The sequence below is a fragment of the Athene noctua genome, chromosome 17 (assembly GCF_965140245.1).
Source record: "Athene noctua chromosome 17, bAthNoc1.hap1.1, whole genome shotgun sequence".
In the NCBI taxonomy this organism is placed as follows: Eukaryota; Metazoa; Chordata; class Aves; order Strigiformes; family Strigidae; genus Athene; species Athene noctua.
In genome coordinates this window covers 11,014,939-11,033,579 of record NC_134053.1, presented here as the reverse complement: position 1 = coordinate 11,033,579, position 18,641 = coordinate 11,014,939, and the positions used below count along the sequence as shown (strand labels likewise).

The window sequence follows — 18,641 nt, the reverse complement described above, 5'->3', positions numbered from 1 at the left end:
GGGATACAGCAGAGAATAAACATACTGTGTTTCTTTTGGGATTAAAAATAGAACAATTATCCTTAACAGTTTGCAGCAAGACTTCATGCACATGGATGTCTGCACTATAGCATATTGTGTGCATGCACAGCTTTCATATGGGGGAACAGTTACCAAAGATGGACATCAAGATCTTTATTACAACAGATTATTACCACCACAGATGATGTGCCAGGAAACTACAAATACTGTATATTAAACCATATGGAGAAGTTACTGGTACACTGAGCTCAACCATCAAAATGCTTCTTTCACAATCACCACCCACCCACAGACTGATGAATACCCATCATCTGTGCACAAAGTTTAACTTTGTTTTATTAATAGTGGCACAAAATCTGAATATATAAAAAAAGTGTCTGACTATATAAAGCAGTGGGGTTTTTTTTTTCCTGGTGAATTAATTTCTAATTTAGTTACTATAGAAACCATCCTGGAGACCTCTTTAAAAAAAAAATCTATATATTTACACACACACACACAGATAAAGGAGAAGAGCCAGAGAGTACCTGTACATGTAGGTTATTGAGAAATCTGTAGCTGGCCAAACAAAAAAGACTTGGTATTCATTTATGGGAACACAGCTTAAAGTCCTCTAAGTCTAACTGAAATAATCATTCGTACAATGACTGCCATCACTAGCAGAGCTGTGAACATGCAAAAACCTCTGGTCCTAGAAAATCAGGGCCATTCTTTTCTGTTTGGGAAATGAATAGGTACAATAATGCAGTAAGCATTTTTTTCTTAGAACTGAAAAAGGGAAGTTCTGTGCATCCTGACATTATTCTAATACGTGAAATGAGAAGAAATGAGGGCTAAGTGAATATGCCTTTTTTGCTCATTCTGAAGACAGTAAAAACCGAATTCAAACAGACTGCAGTTGCATCTGAGTGACAGCTAACAAATTAGACAAAAGACCGTGACACACAGATTCAGACCAGCAGTTCTGCAGTAAAATTTAACAGGAGACAGCTTTACCCAGGTTTATTTCTTTTCATACAGTGCTGTCATAAACATTTCATAAATAATTCTACTAGGAGTATGCATTATTTATAAAATGTCTGGGAGGAGCAGGCTGGCACAGTCCCTACTTGTCTTTGAGCTGCTAGCTTTCTCTTTTGCACACTGTTGTTTGTACTTGTAAAATTGAGTCAGCTATAATTTCAACAACCCTGAATCTTCCGTACAAGAGATTAAGAACACTAGTGCTACTTGCTCCAGAAGAAAAAGGTATTTCAATATTAAAGTATGTACAGAAAGCCACTTAGCCATTCATTTAACTCTTTTGGGTCACGAAGGCTAGAGTTCTCAGAACTAAAACCAAATATATTTAATGGAAACAAATAAACACCGTAGGCAAAGTGTTTCTGTTGAAAAGAACCCTGGATGACATTAATAAGCTTAGAAAATCTTAAGGTTGGCCATTTAATTTCTAAGATTAGATGCAACTACATACTTTTGTAGAGCAAAATAATTTCTGTTTTATCACCCAACTCTGTATGTGAAGACACTAGCTGGGACAGTGGGCTGTAACACCATCTGTATGCGATGGATGACACACAAGTCTGTGTTCTGAGCACTGACCCAGATGGTGCAGTACATTTGCTTACCCACTGCCTGGCTAGGAGCTTTGCACGAGAACAAACTAGTTGAGGTTTAACCCAGACAAGGTCAACGCAGTGTTGAGAGATTTTTTTCCCAAGTTGTTCACAGATCTAGGTTTGTCCAATTCTGGAATGTCAGATGACACTAACATCTTTTTTTCTTGGGCACTTGTAGCCCTTTCTCTCTTGGATCTGGATTTTCTCACTGTGCTATGTCTGTGTCATCTGTACTGGACTACTGCCACATATTCTACACAGAGTGTTACTTGAAAAGGATTTTGAAAATATAGTTGGGTAGAAAATGAGACCACCAAAATATTTTACCATGCTAAACTCGTAATGTACACTGTACCTGTTAACAGGAAGATTAACTTACATGCGTGCAGGAATAAGTCAGGATGTTAGCACTTTTCACAAGGCTTCACAAAGGCTTCACCAAGTTATTTTGCTGTCTGAGGCACTCCATGTGCTAGTTACACTATCACCATATCTGAGACACTCAGGAGTTGAGTCCCCAAACTTAAATTGAGACCTGGAGGCAGCTGTCTACCTAGGGGACTCCAGACCAACACTGTCTTTGTCTGTTGGCAGACCCACGTTCAAACGGAGAATGTAATTTTCACACATCACCTCTCTTTTCTAACAGTATTGCTGATATATTGCACTGGGCTAGCATATACCTTTTATTAAAGGTTATCTGTTATTAATTTCTTATTAAAGAAAATGAACAATATTAAATTATGGGAAAGTTTTTGTTTATTTACAAAATAGAATTATTATACAGCTGTCTAGTATCTATACTACAGCTGTGTGGTATCTATACTAGCACTTGTCATCCTTCAAAGTATAAAAAGATCAATATGCAGACTAAGGAATGATTGTGGTTTGAAATAATGCTGGAAACATCCACTTAGGAATACAGTGGAATCTGTCTTTAAATTAAATTATCTAGCATTAGCACTCAAAAACTAGATATGATTTAGGTCAACTACTGATCTCTCTTAATGTGATAATTCACATTTTCAAGTAGAAACACTCCCTTATACACACTGCTCGGTTCCCTGCTGCTCATCTTCCTCATACATGAAAACATAGGATACCCTTGACACTTAACACTGCAGTGATGAACAAGTCAGCCTCGATCATGCAAAGTTCACATTCGACTTGAAGCATGTTGAGTAATTTCATTAACTCCTATGAGAATGTTTGTGTTATCTGGATCTGAGCCAAAGTATTCACCAGCTTGAAGAGTTAATCACACTGCAGGATTCTTGTAGGGAAAGCAGACAGATATTGCAGGGAAATAACCAGAACAAAGCCATGCAGTCATCAATCAGGTCACAACTGTTTGGTCTATATCCTATCAGGCTGACAGTATTTGTTGATCAAAACCTATCGAGGAAGATGGAATGACATAGAAGCTCTTTTTGCAAACCAATCCGTGATACAATTTTGAACCACTGTCAGTATTCCTTAGTTGTTCAACCCATCTGAGGAATTATAATGAGAGAAGAGCACTTACCTTATACTTAACAGAAGTTTGCACAGATGTGTTAATTAACACGCTATACAGCAAAAATTAAGATAGATGGTAACAGACATAAAATGGAAATAAATTTCACAATTAAAATATTAAAACAGAAGTACTGGATGGGAAGGCAGACACATAAATTCTGTCATCACGATCACAGGCAGTCATGTAATAGATACATAGTCCAGAAAGACAAACACAACATCTCCAGGTTCTCAACACATTGCAAGCTACAAAACAGCTACAGAATCCTATCACAGGAGAGCAGAAGGCACAAAACCCTAGAACATACCACAGAAAAGCCAGAGATACCAAAGACAACAGCAGTGTAAGTCGCAATCACAGCAGGTAATTTGATAGATCAATGCTCATCTAAGTCTCAGAAGTATTCTGTGTCCCATGTCACTGAGAGGCACAGACACCCCTGTGGACTACAAGGTGTCACAGACACAGGGACAGTCTTTATGACACTGCTGCTACTACACTATGGGACTTGGAAGTACTCTTTCTGCTGAGCCACACTGCAAATGAATACAGGAAAGCTCCTTCCAACTCTGGAGAATTCTTAGAGCAACTAGCCTTTTTTTTTTTTTTTTGTCATGAGAAGCACAAGTCTAGTTGAGAAACAGTAAACAAGAGGATAATTAAGATGAACAGAATTAGAATTTTTATAGAGAGCTCAACCATCAAGTATACGGTAAATGATGCATAACAGAAATGTTGGTGCTTCTCTCCCCATGTTTTCAAGCTCATCAGAAATAATCCTTCTAATGTGGTTCCCTTCAAAAGAGGAAAATTGCAGTAACGACATAATGCAATTCTGCCTTTCCTTTAGCTGCTCATGGTTTGTTTAATGCGCTTTGCCGAATTTCACATTACCGTCCCTTCGCGAGCCTTCCAAATGAGAAACAGGTGTTAACATGATGGCTGAGAAAGTACGGGTGTGTTTATCAGCTATATAAACTTACGTTGAAGAAATTCGTCTTGTTCCTCTCACAGAAGAGGCCCTGTGCAGGCATGTGCTTCAGCTGCTGCCAGGGGACCCCGCTGCCCAGCAGCACGTCGCGGGCCCACTGCAAGTTCTGTGGATGAAACAGGCCCGGTGAGTTACAGGCAGAGGACAGAAACACCACCACAGGTAGAAGTGCAAAGCGCTCACTTGCTTTTATTTATTAACCTGCATTATCATTTCTCATTTTCCACATAGCTGCTGTTCTGACAGTATTTGTAGAGGCACATGATTTGGAGAAGATATCCCTCAGGAGAGACAAGCCAGCTTGTTTCTCAGAGCAAGTATCCAGACTGATCAGCCCCAGCAGACTAGTCAGTCCCCTACAGCTGCTGAACCCAAACTCAAATATAATCAAGTTTTGCTTTCTTGTCTTTTATTTTTTAACCTGTTTTCACTCCACTGAGATCCACCCTTTATCACGTGCAGAAACCTGAACTATACACATATTTAAAACACCATACATTTTCTGTTAAAAGCTGCATTTTAATGCTCAATATAAAGTAAGTTCTATATAAAAATACACAGTTTCTCAGCAAACAGTGGAACTCACTGTCCTGGGTATCCAGCAGCCTTACTCCACACACCAGGCCCCTCATTGCCTCCCCTGTCCCTCAATCCTTCCAGTTTCCCCACACACACCCTGGAAGCCACCCCTCAGCTCTTCCCTAGGGCTAACCACCTGCAAGGCATACCTGCCCACACCCAGGCCTAACAGAAAAGGCAACCTTTAGGCTTAAACTGCAGCCTTCTTTTAGTGGGGTGGTGAATTCAGCCTTTTACCTCTAACCAGCCATTGCCCTCCATGTAACTGCACTTAAACTTTCTAGAAAATTCCATGCCTGTCATCAAATTTGGTTAATAGCACTCAGTGAGTTAACAAAGTATCAGTAGGAGACTAAGTGATAGACAACAATCAAAAATTCATAAAAGCACTATCCCTTCAAGAGTTCAATGCATGAACATCTCTTGTGTAGTTGAGAACTAGGGACAGCTGTTGGCTCTAGGCAAAACATTACTAACAGATGGGACAACTACTAATTGTAAGGTTTCACTGATGGAAGTATTGCTCTGCTTCATTATTTATTTCAGTACTAGAAAGTAGCACTTGAGTTGCATTAGATTGGTGTTTTTGGAGACAGCTTCACTAAGAGCAGATAAAAGAAACAGGAAGATGTTTGGCTCATAGAGACAAATGAGAATGTTGAACTCTGATTTGTGTTCTGTGGGCTAGAAATACCCCTTTGAGAATCATGAATTTGATTAAATCATGTCTGTCCAAGAAGTATATTCCAGTTGTAATATCCTTTTTTTGGGAGGGTATGGTATCAGCAAAGTTCTTAACCTGCCTTCCAGATTATTTTCTTTACAAAACTCTGGTGAAACACTAGAAGCCCTGCTCAGTCATAAATGCTTTTGTCCTAGTAACGGTAATCATGCAGAAATCTCCAATGTCTTACCAGAACTAGAGCATCCCCTCTAGCAAAATGCTGATTACAGATTCATGTGCAAGGGAGTTTAACATTGAAAATACTAACCAGATATTTACGGATGTCAAAAATCCTTCAATTCAGAGAGCTGATAAAGGTACTTACACAGGACCTTCCTGATTACAGTGTACAACAGTCGAGGGGATTTGGATAGCTTTCTTTTGATACGGAACAAATACATGTTCACTCATAAATATCACAAGGTACTTCCTGGCTACTCAGGGGAACCAGTAAATTTAATAATTATCACTGAGTGTCAAATTTAATTATCATTGAAGAAAGCAAAGTATGTAAACTTAATTGTATACTAACTTTTTCCTACAGTACTTCTTTTGTAATATGTATTTCTGTAATCCTATTAACCTAAGCATGCAAACCACTTTGAAATACATGCAGAAGAAATTACAACACAGAAAAGAACCTACAAAAATCTTGTCTTCTGTGAAAGTCATCCTGTTTTGAATAAAATCAGAATCCAGCAAAAATAAGCCTATCGTAACGTCCAAGATCCAGGCACATAAATACTTTATTTTATGCCAATCATAGTCAACAGAAACATAAGTAAATTCCAAGTGTGAAAACAAAAGTAAAAAATTGCCTAATGTGTGACAATCTGAATCTTACAGTTAAAACTATCACATAAAAATTAAAGGAAAACAAAAACCTTAAGAAAGCTATCACCATAAAGCTTAAATATAAAATCCCAGTTTAAACAAATTTTAGCTATGGATGTATTCCTGAATCTGTTTTACGATGAAAACGTTAAGAGATCATTAAGTGTAGCATCATGCTCTGGTGATCTGCTGTGCACATTACCCTGACCATCCATAGGCATGTATTTGGTACATATAATTCATAGGCTTTTATTGAACAAGATGATGACAGTAACCTAGCTAGGAGGAAAAAAGATCATTCAGACAAATGGGGCAATTACACGGTAACTTCACACAATCAAAACTAATAGGAATAAAAGATGTAGTTACAGATTTTCCACTACCCTCCTCCTTAAATCAGCATGATCAGTTACCCCCAATAAATACGCCTGAGCAGGTCTCAACTCATTACATTTCCCAGAGTCTGCTCTGCTTAGCTTTTAGCTGATGAAGTTATTAGGAGTGGATGAAGGGATCCAGGACATAGCAAAAAGGATTTATTCTCCTTGGCACACTGCTTGCCAGTCTGAAACGCTGGATTTAGCTGTCTGACTCAGGGCAATTATGAAGTACTCTTTCCAGTTCAGCTGTTGCCACCCACATCTTCATCACCCCAAGATTCAAAGACATGATGACTGACAGGGTACAACAATCTTCAAAAAAGTTTATCGGCACTGTTAAAATGGAAAAGGAAAATCTCTTACGGTCAACCAAGTGGAAATCTGAGTCACCTGAGATCCCTTAACTCAATGGTGTTAGAAGCCACCTTTATCCAACTTGAAGTTGCTGAGAGGTGTACAAAACATCCTACTATACCTTAATCCTTCCCTTTATGGTCTTTTATAGTTTGTTAGAAGGCTTTGTCTCAAAAAAGCCCCTAGTGCTACTGCATTAGATAAAAAGACCATTGACCCCGAAGGGTAGCCTTTCAAATGAACTTGTTACCGCCAAACTGTTGCTACTTGAAATGCTTACATCTATTATTACAGATTATGTCTGCCTCTAAGTATATATTAAACCTACATATATATATAATCTTATAATTTTTACATGCATGTGTTATGCCTAGTTTGACTAAACTGCCATGCTACTGAGACTTTGTTATACCTGACATTAATTTCCCCATTAAGGGCTCTGTTAATAATGGACACAATAGAAGATACAAACTTAAAAAAACTAAGTCATACAAACAATATCTGTGAGCAGATTCTTGAAGGATTTACACAGTATTTTTTATTTTGAGGTAAAAAAGCATGTAAGTAAATATTTTTATTTCCTGACAATCTGCTGGTTGCAAAACATCAGACCAGTTCTACATACTGATCCATAAGGGCCATAAAGCAAGTACTTCTCACAAAACTTTTTAGTTATATTGACAAACAACAGCTTGTCAAATCCTACCTTCTCCTTCCAAACTGTGCCAACACTTATTTTTGAGGTAAAAATCACAAATGATGGGAGTCTTTACTTCAAGACAAAGACAGGGAGAATGGGAAACTAAAACTACTGCCCAAACTGGCAATGAAGTAACTTCTGAAAATTCATCCTTACTTTCCTGCACATTTATTCCAAGAAAAAACCAGCTATGTACAAATTTGCTCTGATAACAAAATAAACCAAAGAGAAATAACCTCCAAATAGTAAGCAGAATTTTGCAGGGGAAAAAAAACCCAGAACATGTAGCCAAACAAAATGTTGAAAGACTTTGAAAAGGATGTTAAAAAAAGCACTCAACAACTATTTTTACTAATCTCACAACAGCAAAACCAGTAATACTGTAAAATGGGAGAAAACAGATTGCATATGGAAAACTTGTTTTTCTATGCACTATGGAGACCTGCCAATCCTCTCCTTTCCCAGCCAACCACGAATTTTGGCCATCAGTCTAAATTATTCATACAAATTCCTGGCACTGGTACATAAATGCTGAATTTTCCAAGATAGTTACATGCATTTAAAAATTAATTTCAGCTTTCTAAAATTTACCAGTAATCCACTCTGCCCTCACAGCAACTCAACCTGATGTAATTTGTCTCATTTTTAAAATCAGGTTTATCATCAGTATATCTAAGCGTACTTCTTACTCCAGTTACTGCTGAAATTGCATAGATGCCTACTGTGTTTTAAGTTTGTTCAGGAGTATAACTCCCACTAAAGACATATTAATGTACCATTAAAACACAGACATTTGACATTGTTCTATAAAAGAACCTGAATGAGTCAAAGAAAATTACAACCTCATGAAAGTATGTAGTATACATATATCAGTAGGAAGATTTTTTTTGCAGTGTTAAACAGTTGTTTGTTACACACAGAAGTAATAAAAAAGGACAGTAAAACCCAACAATGCTGGTTGAAGCCAACCTGGTAACTACTAGGCTCAAAGAGGCAGGATTGAATTTCTCTGAGTTCCAAGAGGAGATGGATTTAGACAACAATACATTTCATACAGAGAAACATTACAAATCACTAAGCTGATATTTATGTAGGGAGAGAGATACAAAAAGCAAAAGAGAAGGCTTCATCAGGAAAAAAAAAATAGAAGAAAATATTTTGCAAGTAGTTCCTCAGGCAAGGACATGCGATTTGAACCAATAAATTGAAAACAGGCAGCCTTTTTTGTTGAATGTTGATACAAAATCATTTGTCAGCAACAATAATGACAGATTGCACGAATCTACATCTCCTATTAATGATTAGCTCCATAGAAAAATTAACAACTGTCACACACAAACAGCACAAGAATGTTTTCAAAACAAGCTATCTTTAAAAAAAGGGTAATATTTTTCTGGATAATCATTGTACAGCCAAATGGAATATTCATCACCTTTCAGTAGATTGGTAAGAGATGCCATTGCTCAATCTCTAGCAATACAGTTGCTGTTTTCTACTGTGAGGCAAGGGGTGTGATTTGTTTCCATTACGTTCCCTTCCCTATTATTCACATAAGCTTCAGTACTGGTGGGGAAGAGAATTCAGGAAGCCATGCAGTGCAGCATATGACCTAACACAAGACTTCCAAATACAAACTCTGTGAGTTCAAACCTTGGATAGTGAAATAACTCCGAAAATTTCAACCTACTCTTCATATACATCTTACTAACTGATACTTCAGAAAGACAATGATTATAATAACAGAAGCATGCAGAAGTAAAATAAAGAATGACATAATTTTAAAATGAAACCAATGATAATTCATAGCAGAAGGCTTTTAAAATTAATTTTATTATGAAGAATATGCAAGGGTCACGCAAAGAAGAAAGTTATTTTGCCCTCACCTCAAACAGGAACTGACACTCTTACAGTCACCAAGATGTTGTTACTCCTGTTTAACACAAAATCACTGGCTCATGAGCAGTAGGATGCTGACTGACTTTCACTCAGTGATTTCTAAACAGCAAAAAATTTTGCCTTACTCAAGATGACCTCTATGCTCTGACAGTAGGAAAACTTTAATTCTACAAAGACACAACATACCCAGAAAATCTGTCACATGATGTGTTTATACCAACACTGATGAATTTCTGCTTCCAAGTCACTTTTCAGTCCACTGAAAAATAACTGTCCACAGTAAAATAATTGCTGTCATTTTTACAAGAACATCTTAATTTATGTGACGTATCTAAAAGGTAACTCTCTGCTGAATGACAAAAACTTCTTAGCTTGGTAATAAAAAATTTTCTACCCAACTGGCCTCACACACGTGAATCAGACAATCTAGGAGCTGAAGACTTCACAAAGTATAGTTCCAATCCAAACTGCATTAAGCAAACTTACCTGCTATATTTCAACACTGAGACTTCTGAATTAGTACAAATGACAATACAGGTTTTTTATTCACGCAATAAACACAGCTGGTCAGCTGTTGTATCAGTGGTCTGCTCACCTTGTGTGTTTTGCTGTATGTGTACAAATAGGCCAATCTGTAGAGGCTCTTGTAGTGCTGGGGAAAGCGGCTGAGACACAGACAGAAGGAGGCAATACACTGCTCCGTCAGGAACTTCCGCTGTTCCTCAAGGTCTGCTGGAAGACCATGAGGAAATTCAGATGCATCTCCACAAGGTTCAGCTTTCTTTTTGCAGTCCCACTGTGAGGGTGGGGGGATTGCAGCTTTGATAGGATTGCCAGAAGCAGACTGAGGATCCACCAGAATTTTTTGGCCAGTAGGCTCAGCAGGATGGTAAGATTCTGAGCTCTCCAGCAGCTCTTCTGACTTTCCTGCAACTGGAACATTAAGAGAAGACAAAAGTGACAATGAAAATTACAAAATGGCAAACAAAATATACAAAATTACAAAAATTAAATACAACAAATGGTAATCATTTTATCCATTAAAGCACTGACAGAATTACTGAGCAGTTCCTAAAAAAATATGACTATTCCTGATGTTTAATAAGTAATCTTCAGCTCATTAACAGAGCCACACACTGATTTCTCCATTGTCTCTCATCTGGGGTTTTCCCTGTGCAATACTAAGAATTCAGCACACCTTACACAATGCAGGATTTTATATACTGTTGGAAGATAGGGGAAGGAGAACAACAAAATGAAAGTGTAAATTCAGTAAAATTCTATTGCAAAGAAAGGAAGAAGGAACAGAAAACTAAAGCTATCTTGCCAAGACATATTATTCTTAACAATCTACCTAGAAGAACACAATCCCAGAATACAATTTAGGCTTGGACAGAATGATTAGCAGCATCTAACCTGGCCTGTATAATATAGGATCTACAGTTCCATCCAAATATTTTTGCAGTTAACTTGGTAACTCATAGTTCAATTGACCCATCTGTTCTAGAAGGATACCAAATCTTACTTCAGAAAACATCTGTGACAACGGCAGCTTCCATGTTTCCTGTTAGCTAGTCATTATTGCTGAAAACATGCATGCCACATACAGATTAATTTTTTTAACTTTGATTTTTAGTCATGGAAGTTTACTGTGTCTTTGTTTTTGCTAAGATAAAGAGTTTCTTACATTAGATCTTATCTCCTAGCAGGCTAGAGATATACTTTAGTATACTTCATCCTCAAGTATGAAACTGCTCTTTAACTTTTTCTCTGATAAGGCTGAACTTTGAGTCAAACATGTTTTCCAGAACAGAAATTTTTCAAAATTTGCTTGCACAATCTATGTATCCATTATAATTTTACTCTACAGATGGCTTTATGAAAAAATAAAACATTTGTTCTAATAAATGTCAGTAATGTAAGAATGCAGTCAACACAGTTTTTCTGAAAGACAACTGACGACAATAACACAACTCACTGCAAGCTTGAGAAAGAGCCATGTTTTTAGTCTAGTACCCAAGAGATTACCAACTTAGTGATTATGTAAGTACTACTTTACAAAACTAGGAACAGACATCTATTTCACCATATTGATACCAACATTACCACAGACTTCCCTAGCTTAGGCAAGACTGAAGTAAAATATTTTTAAAAACAAGAAACCAAGCTAATCCAAGTGTGCGAACAAAAAGATGACTAGTCAGCAGTTGTTTCTAGAGAGATCAGTGAAGTGAACCAGGGCTATCCAGATACCATGGTTTCTGTATCTATGAAACTGGAGAAGACTAAAGTATAGTATGAACTGGAAAAAAAAGACTTAACATCCTACAAAGAGCCACAACCCAGAAAGGTGAGCAAAATTTACACACTGGTCTTGTTTGTCTTTCCCGACTGAAGCTCAGCCTCTCTGTCCACTGCCACATGTAACTGTACAAACATCAAAGGGAAATTCCAGCTAATGGATTTTGAAACAAATTTTCCAGTGGAATACAGAACACTTAGTACTATAACACATGGAAAAATTTGGTAGAGAGCAATTCCATTTCTCTACTGAAATAAAGCATCCAATGGAATAAGACATCTAATTCCAGTACTTGTGCTCTTCTATGTACTGAATATCAAGCTGATACTGGGCCAGAATAAAAAGCACATCTTTAACTGGGGAAAAGAAAAAATTATTTGCTTATCTTCAAATAACTACTCCTTAAATTATCTAGAGACCTGAAACATTGAGGTAAGAGTAAATAATAACATAAAAGAAGACAAGCCAGCCAAAGGGCCATCACAGATAGCAGTTTATCATTATTCTTTTCTTTGTTAAGGTTTAACAGGTAGTACAAATTTGGATGATGGCCACAAAAGCAAAGCACAGTTCCAGTTTTAAGCTACACACATAAAAGCAGCAGTTAACACCTAGTTAAAATTCTCAGTCATAATGCAGCATATTTCAGTGCTTCTGTATGCCAGAAGAAACATTTAAATGAGAATATACAAGCTGATATTATCTATTAAATTGGGCATACTCTTTTCCTCTGTAGATCCCAGGGTGTCTCTGCTGGGCATCAGTGTATCAGCACAGGTAGTAGAAATCCTCTTCTCTGTGTAAGTCTTTCTCAGGCTGTCTTGAGAACTGGCAGGTTCATTAAACATATCCTGTGTGGAACTGGAGTCAGACAGCACCGCTGCAGTGCTATCCTGACTCCTCTCTGCAAAAGAGATAAAGCAGGAATGCACCGTTTCATACCATCAAGCTCTTTCTTGCATCTTGGTAACAGCATCATGAAACTGCAGCCACTTTGCAAACCTCTTCAAGTGCAATACAGGATCCTTAACAACCACCAATTCTGTTGTCTAAAAGGTATTTATTTTCTTTTAAGTTGTCTACTTCAATTTATCATTTTCATCTCACCTCTTTGTGCTAAGAAATTAAAACCCCAGTCTTCTTTCACAAGGTATTATTTAACCCTAATGTTATAGAGCTCCCTGCCCCACCCCATTTCTTCCTAGAATATAATCCTGGAATTTCATTCAAAAGCAATGATGCTCAACTTTCGAAAGCAGTTAGGCGGAGGATGCAATATTTCAGCTAATATGGTCCCATAAAATTTCCCAGCTTTACTGTGCCATTTACCTTGAAAAGCACCCAGTATAATTTGGAGTCTGACACAAGCAAAGTTCAATTCACAAGAGAAAACCATGAACAACAATACTGTTAAAAATTGCTCGTGAAGGACAGAAAAATCAGTACCATTAGAGGGCAAAGACTTACAGGAGTGATCACTGATGCCATCTATCCTGCAGGTGTTAGATGCTGTTCACCAAATGTTCTGAAAGGTGATTTGACATGGCAAATATACAATCCACCAAAGAACTAGGTCTAAGACAGACAGGAAAACTCTTGGATTTCAAGGCAGTATATAGAATATAGAAGTGACTTTGCCTTGACAGAGTGGAGCAGTTTACGTTGGCTGCTGACTACATTACAGTCACAACTAAGTTGTTAATCTGCCGATAGCTGTTACAGCACAGGAAAAGTTGTATGGGATCATGACTTTATCATGGGGGATAAGATTCACACCTCAGGACAAACAGGCAAGTGAAAACCTTGCACCCATGTCTGAAACCTCCCTGATATAACCCAAGTTCTTCTACATCAAGGGTTATCAGAGGCAACCCTGCATGACTAAAAAATGCAGCACAGTATCTTCAACAGAAAGATGCATGCATATCCCCACTACGATGGGAAATCGGCATTTTTCTGTAATATTGTGCCAACATAATTCAGTGTCCAACACAAAATTCCAATACAGGCAACTCTCTCTAAATCTGTAGCCTAAGAGATTAATTTCCAGTTTCTGCTTAAAATACAGGAATAGTTTAACCAAGAGGCATATTACAGCCATTGTCTAGGTAGTTCCACTGCATTCTTATTAATTAATTTTCTTGATAAGATCAAGAAAGAAAATTACAAAAGCAAAAGCCCTTGCTTTGAGATGAGCTGATAATTTAATTAAATTTCTTCTGTTCCTTCTGAATTGCACTTGTTCAGGAGAGAGCTAAGGGCCTCCTATGAATTTATTTTATCAAGATAAATCCCTCTGCAAACCTTCAGCTTGCAGATCAGGTTCTGCTTATTAAGATTCCAACAAATTTAAACCAAATTTGATGCACTCTGTAGGCTTTTCACTACAGCACAAAGAAAATCTTCCTTTTCAGTGAACAGATCTTAATAAAACTGTACCTTGAAAAAGAATGGGGGAACTGTATTTGCTTCCTAATTGGAAGTTATATAGTTGGTTAATGATGACAAGTTTTATACAGAAAGAATATAATTATAAAGAATGGAAAGAGAAGGATTCTGAAGAGAGGTCAGTCAAGCTTTAAATGACTCATTTATAAGGCTTTAATAACCTTCTGTGGTACAAATGGATACTATTGAACTCCCAGTTGGCATCAGGAAAAACATTTACAAGTACCTCCCTTGATTTCTTTTTTTTTTTTTAAAGTAAGTTTCTGCATCTGTGGCAAAGAGGCTGAATTACTCATCTAGGGAAGAAAAAAAAAATGGTAAATTTCCAAATGTTGCCATCAGCCTGGAGGTCAGTTCTAATGTGTGGGTTACGATAGATGAAGCATTAGAATGTAAATCAAGAACTGCCAGACCAATATGTGAGAGTGATATGAGATCACTAGGAAACTATACTAAGCATACAAAGATAGACAGTGATTTGGGATGTTGAATTCCAAATGTATACATGACAGGGAAGCTTTTTCCTGTGGGGAACAAGTGTAGATACCTCCTTGCGATTAGCCAGCTATTTTCATTTGATATTTCTTCTAAAGTGAGTGTAGGTCTAGGTATGTATGTTCATTCTCCTTTCCTTTCAATCCGTTAACTATATATAAAAAAATCTTAATGATATTAACATTGGGCTTCTTAATCACCGAGAAATGGAGAAAAATTACTATTGAGACAACTTCCTATTATTTTAGATACTTCTTGAGTGCAGTAGATAGATGCTTTCAAATTAAGCAGGCTGATGAAAAACACTGGAGTATTTCAGAAACTACCAGCAGCCACCAGTTATTAGTGTTAATTTCTCAGAAGTCACAGAGGATGAGTAAAGTTCCAGGGAATGGTAAACAAAGTGTAGTACCTGTCTTTACAAAGGATAAAAGATCAAAGCTATTAGCCAGCTGGCCTTCATCTTCCACAGAATTATTTGAGCATAAATAAATTAATCTATCTATAAGCACCTAAAAGCTAACAAGATCGGTAGTAGAAAACATGTGTGTATATCCCAGCACATATATTCACATGTGCCTGTAAAGAATTAGTGATTTGAACCAGAAATGGCCAAAATGTCATGCTATTGTAAAAGTAATTCAGCAAACTAGCACGCATGAATGTATAAACAGTAACTTCACAGAAAAAAAATACATGAGTCTTCCTGTTCTACTGAGCTCTAATGAAAATTAAGCTTAATTATGGTGTCTGTATTTGGGACCCACATTTTAAAAAATACACTGAGTAACTAGAATGAATTCAGAGAAGGGGAGAAAAAATGATGAGAGATTAATGAGATGGCATATAAGAAAAACACTGGGAGAACTGGACTTATTTATCACCAAAAAGATGAGGGAGAATTTCCAAATACACACAATTAAACAAAATAAAAATACAATAATTGGTCTTCATATTCACTAAGTACAGAGCAAGAGGCAATAGGTCTTAATTGCAGCAAGAAAATTGCCTTTTTCTTCCCCCCCTAATCCCTAGTTTGACTGTTACATACAGATAAAAAATTGAATTGAGAACCTACAGAATTGCTCAAGGTTTTCAAGGACAGGTAGACAAGGTTACCCAAGATGTACCTTAATATAATTAAAAAGCTCTGTCAATACCTAAATGCTGCAGTATATAATGCAGAACTCACAGCAACTGCACCAAGTCCCATCCTACCTCTGCTTTTTAGAAAAAAAAAAAAAAAATTTTCACACATGGAAGTACTATGCTCTTCTAGCCTAACTCACAAATATATCATATATATACTGGACACACATACAGCATGTATTTTTACATTCATTGTGTTATAAAGCTTCTACTTCATCTGTTAACTGTAGTTGAGACAGTCATTATGTTACTCAACCTACATGCTAAAGACCACTGCAGTCTGCGAGACATGAGAATTCCAAATTCCCAACTGTTATTGATACCTGTCTTTTTCATAGATGCAAATCCAAGGAGAACATCAGTGCTTTTTAATAATTTCTGCTACAGTTAAAGACAATTTAATGCAACTCAGTGTAATTTAAAAGCATTAAAAAATTACTGGTTTTAATATTTTGTTTACCTAAGGTATTTAGTTCCCCTATCTCGCAATAGCAATAAGGCAAGCTTTTCTGAAGAGCTAAAATGATCCCTCAGCTATAAGGGATAAATGATAAATCAAGGACTAAATATTCTTTTGAGGTCCCTTTCTGTAAGGTTTCCTATTATTTCAAAAGCTAAGATAAAAATACAACTGGGTATTAATGTCCCAAAATTATTATCTGTAGTGGAAATGAAGAGAATAGGAAAAAAGATCTCCTAAATTGTGCATAAGTAACTGCAATCAAATTCCTATTAAAAACATGTCCCGATACCAGATCCTTTCTTTGGTATTACTATATTTTATTCATTATTACTAGATTTTGTTGTATCAATCCTAAGTTTTAAGACGATTTCAAAAACCCGATGAGCTGAAATCTCTATTTGATGTAAAGTTAACTATTCCACATTTACATCTAAAGATTAAGGAAACAGTACTTGGGAGCCGGGTTTTTTGTGGGTTGTTTGGGGTTATTTTTAACTCACTCCTCATAGTGTACTCGACTTGTGACATTTCAGGGATTTCTGGCAGACTGTAACACCTACTCTGTCAACAGGTGAAAAACAGCAGCTCTGGACACAAGATGAAGAGAGGTCAAAAGGAAGAATCTTGTTAATATTAATTGTTATTGGAAAGACGTCACTGGGAAGAAGGAACTTGTATGTTCATCTGTACTGCCAAGACCTTTGCTGTATCACAGTGAGATCCTGTCAGTCGCTTGGATAATTAAGTAACTATCATTACTGAAACACATCTGTCTTGGATATTAGGAAAATATCTGTAGTCCATTTGACTTAATTCTATGCTTAAGAGCATTTTAAGATTAATCTTATCCTGAATGAAACAGAGGTTGACTTCAAAAATCCCTATTCCACACTATTCCTCTATACCAGAAAAAGCCATTAGCATGTCATTGTCACTGCTCCGTTAACATTCAGGCACAACACCTGCATGCTTACCAATTAACAGGAAAAAGTTGTGTTAAACTTTGGGGAATCTAAATGATTATTTAATTTTAAAACACATCAGGAAAAAAAGCACAGCCATTACGCTGTGCAAGCATTCTCCCATATGCACCATAAGCCTCGTGGACCATATGCCTAAACAAGCCTTGCTACCTCAACTGTGTCCACTCACAGTGCTGAAGGGGGAAGAGACAGTGATGTGTTAAAAGCGTAAGTGACCTGAACTAGCAGACATACAATCCTTATGACAGAGCTCTTACTGCTAAGTAAGAGGTACTGGGTAACATCTCTCATGGTACAAGCTTACATAATTTATTCTCAGGGGAGCTAAAATACAGCTTCATGGTGCCAATATGAATGAGGTATTCCACCTTTGTCAATTAATTACTATGCAGCTCAGTAATCATGTTGTCTGCCTTCCATCCTTTGAAACTTTTTGGAAATTAAAAAGGAGCAGGGAGAAGACCTCTGAAATATCTGCATGCGGGTGTAAGTAACAGGCTCAGAAAGCCAACAGGGTATAACTCACTTTTTCTGAATAGCATCTTATTCTGTCTTAAATATCTGAAGAAAATGTATGCCCAGTTATTACAAGAAGGTATCTGAAATGTGATTGTCAGCTACAAGTCAAAAATCAGAAATGAGTGTCACAGAGAGCTTTTCTAAAGAGCTATATACATTTTCTAACTTAATTTACAGTAAAGAAAAACCCTGCTGCATAGTTCAGACCTTATGAATAACTGTGTATTGCTAAAAAAAATAATCTTGTCTCATGCAACAAAGGTGGATTGTTCACAGGCTGTGGAGGTACAGACTCTCTCTTTGTCCTGCCTCCCTGGCACCCTATCTCCACTCTTCTCTTTACTTGTATGTATGAGCATTTTTCTTTATCGGTCTGTACTCAGAAAAACGATGTATCACAGAATTCTCATTCTTGAAACAGATCCCACCCATAACAGAAGACAACATTCAGCTTTGTATCAAAAAGCACTTGCACATTATTAAAAACAAAAGAATTGCAGATATTTGCATGGGAGCAGATTAATTTCTTGAGGACAGCACGTCCTCTGAATGTTTAAAGGGAGTTCTCTTATAACATGAGTCAAAGATGAGAGTCTGTTTTGTCTGGCTGCACCAAACACTGCATGTGTTTCAGTAACTTGTGGTCCTGTATTGCTGTTGTTCTG

At 37.0% G+C, this 18,641-nt stretch overlaps 1 protein-coding gene across 4 annotated transcripts in view; it reads right to left on the bottom strand.

The window, feature by feature from the left end:
- The window catches only part of CABIN1 (calcineurin binding protein 1), a 119,550-nt gene that overhangs the window by 60,905 nt on the left and 40,004 nt on the right, over positions 1 to 18,641 (bottom strand). For all 4 annotated transcript variants that reach the window (XM_074921104.1, XM_074921107.1, XM_074921106.1 and 1 more), the window contains exons 28-30: positions 12,641 to 12,823; positions 10,213 to 10,550; positions 4,143 to 4,256 (exon numbers count right to left, since the gene is read on the bottom strand). In XM_074921104.1, the coding sequence (XP_074777205.1) occupies positions 4,143 to 4,256; positions 10,213 to 10,550; positions 12,641 to 12,823 (635 nt within the window). The remainder of the gene's footprint in view (positions 1 to 4,142; positions 4,257 to 10,212; positions 10,551 to 12,640; positions 12,824 to 18,641) is intronic.